We start from the raw sequence: 10,109 nt of genomic DNA on the forward strand, positions 1-10,109 counted from the left end.
ATTGCCAAATCCAAGTAAGGTTTTATAGCCCTTTGGGCATAGTTCCTGTTTGCTCTCCAGAACTGGGTGAATCAACTCAACCAACAATGCATTAATGTCTCCGTTTTCCCACATCTCTTCCAATATTTGTGATTTTCTCACTTAATTTTTAATTTACCCTATTCCATTTGAGGGGAGCTAGACATAACCTTAACAGAGATGACTCTTCCAAATTTCTCGCACCCTTCAAGCAAGCTGTTTCCCTGCACTTAGGAAGTTTAGACATGGAGCCAATTTCTGTCTATCTCTAACACTGCATGACTCAATGCTTTGGCATTTTCAAAGCTTTTGTCCCTTATTTGCCAAAATTGTAAGCTTTAGTTTCAGCTCACTTCCACACTCCCAGTATCAAGACTAGCAAATGACAAAGTTTTCCTTATTCCCTTGTTTTCATGGTTCCTGAGCTAGGCCACTACTGATAACTAATATAATTCTGTTTCCTTCAAGCACAGGCTGCCCTGATTAATATGTTTTCAAGTCCGTTCAATTATTTCTATACTCAGTACTTCCATCAACTTCTCATTCTCACAGCACAGGAAGTATGGCAAGTTGGGAAACTTTAATATAACCTAGCAATGAAAATCCATCTTACCATATATCTTGATTTGCTATTATAGCATCTTTACTTTCCCTTAATTGCCGGATAGCTGCCCTGGATGGAAGCCCTCAGGCCATCAAAGGATCTTTCCATTTCATTTGCTGGCTTGCTGATTTCCTTGTAACAAAGGCTACCTACACCTTATCTGTCACAAAGGAAACGGCTATAATTCCCAATTGTACCCAGGAATGACTAAATGCATAGCCGCAAAAGTAGAGGAGCCCCTGCTTTGGAGTCTCATAGCTAGGCATGCAAACTTCCAGAACAAAAGCACCTAAACTTTTATCAAGCAGTCTGATTCAAAGAAGAGATTATACCTCATACTCACATTGCACCTTTTATTCTACTCCCCTCAGAATTCGCGTAATTTTAGTCAATAATTCATCAATCAGTAATTTTATCCAAAATGCCTTAAGGCTTGCTAAAGATAAACTGATTTGGTTTTTAGCCCCTCCCTAAAGCCCCAGGTGCTGAAGGAAGAGCAAATTGTGATTTTGTACACTATACTTAGCCTTGAGGCTGGTTAGACTTGGTATAAATACAAGATGAGGAAAAGGCATGGAACTAAACCCAAAGCTGGAGCTTATCATGGAAGACATGTCAGAAGGCCAGATTTCTCAGCCTTGTTGAAGATCCTTTCTCTCCACTCCCTTGTGACTGATTGCAGTTTCCTCTGCCAGGTGAGTCATGGGATAGCTTTGGGCCTTCTCTTTGCAGTGGGGCTGACATCTGGGAGAACAGGCAAAGATAGGGAGCAGAGCAAATCTGCCAGTTATTTTGGAAAGGAGAAATCCTTTGAAAAATGGGGTGAGATAGATGGGTATCCAAGCTATTATGGCCCATACTTTGTGTCATTCAATAACAGTCTTTTCGTATAAGAGGTTAGGGTTTTAAGAAATGGTATGTGAATATTTGGATTCTGAAAGAAGTAAAAATCTAGTAATACTGGAGTCACACTAGGCCTACAATAGAATGACAGAGTGAGGAATTAGGGAAAGGGTGACCAGACACTTAGGAAGCACTGACCACCCTCATATCCTCCCACTATCACTCTAGCTTCATTCTCTCAACTAAGTTGACCACCAAGTGAATAGAAATTTGGAATGAGACCCCATCATTTTTGTAAAAGATCTGTAAATGTTTTCAAAATAGGTTCCAACAGTACAGAGTCTCTCACAACTCTGACTACTCCAGCAAAAGGAAGCCACTATGAGAGAGTTTATTTGCCTGGTTTCCCTTTGCTGGGGACTTTCATATTGTTTTGCCACAAAAAACCCAGAGCTGGACACTGAATGGGAACTGTTTAAGTCCACATATGGAAGGAACTATACTGAGGTAGGTAATGTCTTTTTTGTGAGAACCCTCTAGATAATGGATGGGAATATGCATACTTCAAAGAACTGAGTGAGGGTATAATATGGTTTCTCTAACTCTACCCTAGTGAGACACCCAGCCTCACTGCAGTATTGAGTTGAACTTCTGATGACCAATTAGAAAATTCACATTGACAGAATGAGATTTGGCCATAACATAGCTGCATCCACACTATGCTTGGTTGAAGTTACTTGGAAGGTTCAAGTCAGAATCATGAGGATGGGAGCTAGACCTCAAAAAGGAAAAACCCAATCTCTGTTACCCTTAACCTAGCCTGGCCCTCCATTGTCTTACCTCCCTGTGGCCCCGGCCATTTCCCACCTTTAATCCTATCTAGGCTCCATTCTCCCTTGGCCACCCCTAGATCTCTCCCATAGTCTTTCTATATATAAGGTTCATCTCGTCTCCATTAAGATGCTTGGATTCTTATAATCTAGCCAACTGCTCAGATTTTTACAATCTAGCCAATAGCTCATAGATGCTCAGATTCCTTAAGAGTCTAGCTAATATGGCAGATCTTTAATAAACCTTGTCTTTGACTCAAAGAAGGCTTGGGTCAATTCTTTTGGGCAGGACCTGCTTGTCGTGATCTTGAGGTCCCAGCACCCCTAAACCTCTAGACTTCATCAAGAAGAGTAAAACCTATGACTATCATAGGTGCCCGCTAGTACATGTCCATGTGGGAGAGCCATCAAACTTAGTTTACTTTTCTGCACAAGGCAACCTTCAGAGAAAAGCTTAGAAGGTGTAGATCTTGGTTCTATAAGGAGAAACTGCCTACCAAGTTGAGCTGTCCCTAAGTGGCTTAGGTGGCCATGTCATGTATCAAATGGACCAAGGACCTCAAAGGGAAAGACATATCTTCAAAGACATTTTAGAGAAGACTCTGGGTTAGGTATAGATTGGATTAGATGACCCCTGTGATCTCTCCTGCATTAAAGCATCTTAGAATTCTATGTCCCAAGGACATAGAGACCATTTGAAGGTAACTCAGCTTTGTCTTGGTGTTAAGAGGCAATTTATGTTCCCCATAGCACCTGCCTATGCATGTCTAGACAATGTGATTGGGCATTCAGAACTTTAGGGCAAAGAAAGCTCATGGCCAGCCATCTCTTAACATTATTGTTTGTGTTCTAAATTTTCCCATAGAAGGAGGAATCTTTTAGGAGACAGGTGTGGGAGAAGAACCTGGAGTTCATTAATGATCAAAATCTCCTGTATAAAGAAGGGAAGCTGAGCTACTACCTGGAGATGAATGATTTTGGAGACATGGTAAGTGAGTGGTAAATTAATTCATTCAATAAACATTTATCAAGCACCTACTATATGCCAGGCACTGTGCCAAGTGCTATGAATACAAAGACACAAAAGATTGTGGTTGTTTATGAGCCATGTCTAACTCTTCCTGACCCTATTTGATGTTCTCTTGGCAAAGATACTGGAGTGGTTTGACATCTCTTCTCCAGGTTATTCGTGAGGTATGAAAACTTAGGGAAACAGAAAACAATTTAATGACTTGTCCAGGGTCACATAAGTGTCAGAGGCCATGTTTGAACTCAAGTCTTCCTGCCTTCAGGCCCAGTGCTCCATCTACTGTGCCACATAGCAGTCCAAATGGAGGAAAGAAGAAGTAGGAGAGAACTTAGAATCTAATATGGGAAACAACATGCAAACAAATATTCAAAATAAGTTTTAATCAGGATAGATAGGAAATAATTAAAAGAGGGAAAGCAATGGAATTGAGAGGTCAGGGAAGGCTCCCTTAGATAGGTGGGATTTTAATTGAGACTTAAAAGAAGACAAAGAAGTCAATAGTCAAATAGGAACAGAGGATAGAGCATTAGAGGTAAGAGAAACAACCTGAGAAAAAGTTTGGAGCTGAAAGATGGGAGTGTCTTGTTCATAGAACATCCATTAGGCCATTGTCACTAGACAAAAGAGCACCTGGTGAGGAGGAAGGTATCAGAAGATTGGAAAGGAAGGAAGGGGCTAGGTTATGAAGGTCTCTGAATTTCAAAGCGAGTCTTTTGTATTTGCTATTAGAGTCAATAGAAACATATTGGAGTTTATTGAATAGGGCATAATGAAAATTCAATAGTTTATTAAATATTATCAGACCTGAAAAATCACTTTAGTGTCTGAATGGACAATGGACTGGGTTGAGCAAAGACTTGAGACAGGCAGAACTACCAGCAGGCTATTATAATAGTCCAGGCATGAAGTGATGAGGGCCCACAGCAAGAGAGTGGTAGTACCAGAAGAGCGAATAGGACATATTACGGAGATGTTGCAAAAGTGAAATCTCAGCACTTGGCAAATGTTTGGATAGGGGAAGTGAGAGATAATGAAGAATCCATAATGACTTCTAGCTATAAGCCTGAAGGATTACAAGGATGATGTTGTCTTCTACAGTAATAGGGAATCTAGGGAGAGAGGAAGGTTTAGAGGGAAAGATAAATGAGTTCTGTTTTGGATAGTTTTGAGTTTAAGATCTGTAATTTGAGATGTCTGAAAGGCAATTGGAGAAGGGAGACTGGAGGTCAACCTAGCTAATGGGGCAGGAAAGGTAGGTTTGAAAGTCATCAGCATAGAGATGGTAATTAAATCCATAGACCCTGTTGAGATCACCTACTGAATGAAATAGGATAGCACGGGACAGAAACTTGTAGGAAACCTGTATTTGGCATGATTTGAAGGAGGATCCAACAAAGAAGACAAGAAGGAGTGGTCAGATAGGTAGGAGGCAAATCTGGAGAAAGCAGTGTCCTGAAAACCTGGACAGAATTGAGTATCAAGGAGAAGACAAAGGGTCAACACTGTCAAAGGCTACAGAGAGGTAAAGGAGAATGAGGATGAAGAAAAAGTCATCAAATTTGGCAACTAAGTTCGTTAGTAATTTTAGAGAGAGCAGTTTTGGCAGAATGATAAAATTGGAAGCCAGAATGTAAGAGGTTAAATAGAGCGGAGAGAAAATGGAGGCAAAGTGAATAGAATGCCAGCCCTTGAGTCAGAAGGACCTGAGTTAAAATCCAGCCTCAGAAACTGATAAACTATGTGACCCTGGGCAAGTCACTTATCTGGTTTGTCCTCTTCATCTGTATGAGATAGAGAAGTAAATGGCAAACCACTCCAGTACCTTTGCCAAGAAAACCCCAAATGGGGTAATAGAGTTGGGCACAATTGACACAACAATTGTAGATAGCCTTTTTGAGGGCAGAAGAGAAACAGAATGACAGTTATCATGGATAGAAGGATTAAGAGAGGCCTTTAAGGATAGGGGAGAGATAGGCTTGGTTTTAGGCAGTAGGAAATAAACCATTAGGCAGGGAGACATTAAAAATAAATCAAAGTGGGGGTGACAGGGTGCAATGTTTTGGAGGAGATGGGATGGAATGGGATCTACTTAAAGAAGTAGAAGGGTCAGCCTTGATAAGGAGAAACAATGATAAAGGAGAAAGTGGCAAAAGATATTTCATTGATAGAGTAGTTTGAAGAGGGTTGATAAGGTTTGGAAAAGCCTCTGGAGAATAGGATAGTGAGTTGATACGAGAGGTATAAAAGGATTGCCTATCAACAGTGAATGTCCAGAGGTGAGGTGATGTTATGTAAACATAATTTAAAGTGGACTCAGTAAGAATAGTTGTGTGATTCTCTCTACCTTCATTCAGCAGTGTGTATGAAGTAGGGAAGGTGATGAGGAAAGGTGGGAATGATCCAAGAATAAGGCTTGACCGGGTATAATCAGTGATATGATAAGGGCACTAGGGAATCCAGACTGGAGAAGAGAGTGTAGGTTTGACTTGATTCACCAAATCAGCAAGATGTGGAGGAGAAAAGAGAATGGTCAGCCCAAAGGAGATGGCCTAGGAGAGAAATGAAGTCAGGAGATTGGAGTCATGGTGGGGATGAAGAATAGGTTATGTAAGGGAAAGCAGAGTAAGAGGTGAAAAATCAATACATTATGGTTGCATAAGAGGATTTCAGAATTCTTGAATACAGACATGGTACATTTGTGGGAGATGGCAAAAAGAGTATGACCATCTTTTTGTATGGCTGAAATGGGGAGAAGGAGTAGCTCATGGGGGGTGAGTAGTTTCAGGAAGTGGGTGTTAGGTGAGGGAGCATTGGGATGTATGTTGAAGTCCCCTAGTATGAGGGTAGGAGTTGGGGAGGAGATAAAAACTGCAAGCCAGATAACAAACTTATTGAGGAAGAAAGGGGAATGGTGACCTGGGGAGTTTGTAGACAACAGTTACCAGGATATTGATTGGGGAGTACATATGAATAGCAGAAACCTCAAAAGAAGAGAGGTTGCCTAGTGAAAAAAGGGGAATGGAGAAGTGGCAATAGGGAGTAAGGAGTATTCTAACTCCATTTCAACCAGTAGCTGAGGGGAATGAGTGAAGGTGTTGTCAGTACTGGAAAAGTTGGCCAGGGAAGCTGTATCATCAAACTCATCAAAGTCTTTTACTAAACAAGGAATATTGATTCTGTGCCCCACATAAGATAGCTTGCTATTATTTCAGACTGATGAAGAATTCAAGGAAATGCTGAACCCCAAGATGTCACCACCAAGGATAAGGAGAGATACCACCACAGCCACGATTTTTTCAAATTTTTCTGATCCTCCCAAATCAATCGACTGGAGAAGGCTTGGCTACATGACCCCTGTTAGAAATCAGGTATTATCCCTCATCTAATATTATTTGAGGTTTGCATTTACAGAGGTTATTTCCCTCAAGTGTTACCACCTATGCTACCTATGCACATTTGTGACAATCACTCTTGCAAAAATCTGGGCAAGGAAACATTGAGACGTCAACTGACTGACCACTGGGCACAGGGTATTGACCATGCCACCATCACAATAAATGATCAGGCATGAAACATGAATCACAGGCATCCAACTCGGGGGGATAGAAACACCAAGAGTCCCTTTGCTGGGACCTTACCTGAACTCTTCTTGCTTCCCATGAATTCATTTCTTCTTCCAACAGATACCGATCTATCCTGTTACACGTTCAGAGTCTTGCACCAACTAGGCACTGCAGCAGTTTTGAGTACAAAAATAATTTAGTTGTTGTCTTCTCTTTCAGAGGAGGTGCGGCTCCTGCTGGGCATTTAGTGCAACTGGATCTCTAGAAGGCCAGCTCCTCCGGAAAACAGGCAAACTTGTAGAACTGAGTAAACAGAACCTGATTGACTGTTCCAGATTCCAAGGCTGTAACGGGGGAAGTGCCATTGGTGCTTTCGTTTATATCAAAAGAAATAAGGGCTTAGTCTCTGAGAAATGCTACCCTTATGTGGCCAAGGTAAATGAAGCTACACCCTGCATTGCCAGCCTTGAGTGGGCTGGCCAATTTTGCCAAGACTGGGGAAACGTAAGCTCAGGTCCTACACCTTGTGGATAAGACCTAGTGCACTGAGTAAAGGATTTCTGGAGGGAATATTTTCTGTACTTAAGCACATTCATATAGCACATGACTGCAACAACAATAAAAAAAAAACACCTGGAGAGAATTTGACAGAGATTGTGAGTATGGCATTTAAAAGAAAAAAATCCTTACAAGTCTGAAGTGAATGGACAAGTAAATTAGGAAATCCCTTAGGGGCAGCTAGATGGCACAGTGGATAAAGCTCTGGCCTTTGTGTCATGAGGACCTGAGTTCAAATCTAGCCTGAGACACTTGACACTTACTAGCTGTGTGACCCTGGGCAAGTTATTTAACCCCAACTGCCTCACAAAAACAAAAAGAGGAAATCCCTCTAATAAATTAAGTGTTATGCTTGTGCTTCTCCAAGGAGATGACAGCTAGGAACAGAGCTTCCTGAGACTTGATGTAGAGGTTCTAACAATGACCATAATCAACCGCCTATAAAAGTTTGACTAGACACTGAGGTTTCATCAGATTCCTAGTTAATGTCTTTTCCATTCCAAATGTCTGCTGACTTCCTCCAATTAACTGTCTCTTTCAGAAAAATAAGAAGTGCTCTTATAACAAGGAATGTGCAGTTGTTAAAATCAAAAAACATGTAGTCCTCCCCTTTGGAAATGAAGAAATTCTGAGGAAGACCGTGGCAACTGTGGGGCCAGTGTCCGTGTCAGTGAATGCACGGAAGCCCTTTATTTACTATAGAGGAGGTAAGGGGCCAACATGGAGCCAGTCAGATATGGTGTCAAAATGGATGCCCAGGGGCAGTTGGGGGTGCAGTGGATACAGCACCAGCCCTGGATTCAAGAGGATCTGAGTTCAAATGCGGCCTCAGACACATAACTATCTTTCATTTGATCCTCACAAAAAGCCTGGGAAATATTTAATCACTCCCATATTACAAATAAGGAAATTGAAGCAAACAGATTTAAGTGACTTGTTCAGGGTCACACAGCTAGAAAGTGTCTGTTTCAACTTAGGTGTTCCTAACAACAGGCCTGGTGCTCTTTCCACTGAGCCACCTAGCTGCCCCAAAGAGCTTTTATCTTTACCACAACCTCACATTTTCTAGGAATTTTCGTTGACTCAAAATGCAAACCACGTTACACAAACCATGCTTTAGTGTTGGTTGGATATGGACATGAAAACCAGTCGACAGAAGAAAACCAAAATGAAGAGAAGAAATTCTGGATTCTTAAAAATAGGTATGGAAGACGACAAAGGTGTAGAAATTACTTGTTGGGGTAGCTAACAGGCTCTTCTTACTCAGTGGGGTTTCTCTACATTTAGAAGACAGGCGTCGTCCTTTGAATTTTTCATCACAACCCAGTCCATGTGAGGGAGAACTTCATATCTCTTTGACAGAGCTGGCTTTTTCCATTTATTTTATTGACCAACAAGGAATTGAGTCTGAGTCTTCATACTAAATTTTGGTTTCCTCCTACATTAGTGACAGGTTGGACATTAAGCCAGTCTCTCACCTTCCATGTGCCTTGGGATTTTCCCAAATCCTAGTGTTCTATATAAGCTCCTAGACTCATTGTTCATACCCCCAGGAATGAAGACAAAGAATGAAAATGATCCACTACCATTTTGAAGACTCACTCCCCGCACAGTTCTCTATGTACCACTAATCCAGCTCTGTTCCCTTTCAGCTGGGGTGTGGCATGGGGTGAAAAAGGCTACATGCGTATTGCAAAGGACAGGAACAACCACTGTGGTATTGCTACCTGTGCCGTCTATCCTATTCTGTAACCCAAGGGAGACAGCATTCCCTATACTTGGAGTTTGGAGCCATAGAGAAAGAAATCCTCTCATTCAACAGTGATACCAGACCCTGATACTTGGGAGAAAACCTTGCCCTCATAACAATGCACTTTCTTAACTGGGGGGATATTGCTTTGCCACAAATGTGGGACTGAGATGTTAGCTGACTATGTTAAAATTATAAATAATAAAGTGAATATTTTGAGGAGGACTGAGGATTTTTCTTTTTCTATACATTGATAGATATGTTGATATCTGGCATATGAGAATTATTAGTGTACATCTTGGAAAGAGAGGGCATTACTTCTCTTCTAAGTATGCCAGTATGTTCATTGTGAATTGGAGGATCTCATCCAACCTGTAGGAAAAAAGGACAGTTTATTAAGGATATTTCTTCTCTAAAACATACTTAGGGTATAGAGAATTTTGCCTCTCACTGCTGGAAGCCAAGAGGGGACCATAATATTCTCTATATTTCTAAATGGAAATCAGAAGATTAGCATCACTGAGATCCAGACTAATTACTAGGACTCCAATACAAGCTTGTATCACCAAGGCAAGAGTCCTACTTCACAGGTGGGAATAACCCAAATCCCACTACTACCAACCCTCTATTTCAACCACTCCACTTCTATCAACTTAAAATTCCCCAGTTTCCTCTCTGTCAAGAATATTCCTACTTGCCACTCCCATTTCTACTTTTGCCACTGATGGCACCTCAGTCTTCTCTCACATAAATGGCATTTACCACCCTTTCTGTCCAATTATCTCTCTCATCACAATTTTGCAAGTGAACAATGGACTTTCTCTAACATTATAAAGTTAAATGATGCTAAGTCCTGTTTTTTTTATCTTACCTATAATCATGCTGACATCCTTCCTTAAATATTTCTATACCT

At 41.1% G+C, this 10,109-nt stretch overlaps 1 protein-coding gene across 1 annotated transcript; it reads left to right on the forward strand.

Annotated features, from left to right (window-relative positions):
• The first annotated feature begins 1,846 nt into the window (after window positions 1-1,846).
• On the forward strand, window positions 1,847-9,198 carry LOC110207327 (cathepsin L2-like). Its single transcript, XM_020984929.2, has 7 exons — window positions 1,847-1,972; window positions 3,161-3,283; window positions 6,538-6,693; window positions 7,108-7,392; window positions 7,988-8,153; window positions 8,516-8,648; window positions 9,099-9,198. Exons 1-7 carry the CDS (start codon window positions 1,847-1,849, stop codon window positions 9,196-9,198), a joined length of 1,089 nt encoding a protein of 362 aa, XP_020840588.2.
• The last annotated feature ends 911 nt before the right edge of the window (window positions 9,199-10,109 follow it).

The sequence above is a fragment of the Phascolarctos cinereus genome, unplaced genomic scaffold, assembly GCF_003287225.1.
Source record: "Phascolarctos cinereus isolate Bilbo 61053 unplaced genomic scaffold, phaCin_HiC Scaffold_2;HRSCAF=192, whole genome shotgun sequence".
Classification (NCBI taxonomy): Eukaryota; Metazoa; Chordata; class Mammalia; order Diprotodontia; family Phascolarctidae; genus Phascolarctos; species Phascolarctos cinereus.

What these genes read in the sequence shown, in the direction of transcription:
- LOC110207327 (XM_020984929.2), top strand. Translation starts at nt 1,847, where the DNA reads ATGAGAGAGTTTATTTGCCTGGTTTCCCTTTGCTGGGGACTTTCATAT. An exon ending in TGACCCCTGTTAGAAATCAG is followed by an intron (nt 6,694 to 7,107) that starts GTATTATCCCTC and finishes CTTCTCTTTCAG; the next exon opens with AGGAGGTGCGGCTCCTGCTG. An exon ending in TTTGCCAAGACTGGGGAAAC is followed by an intron (nt 7,393 to 7,987) that starts GTAAGCTCAGGT and finishes TGTCTCTTTCAG; the next exon opens with AAAAATAAGAAGTGCTCTTA.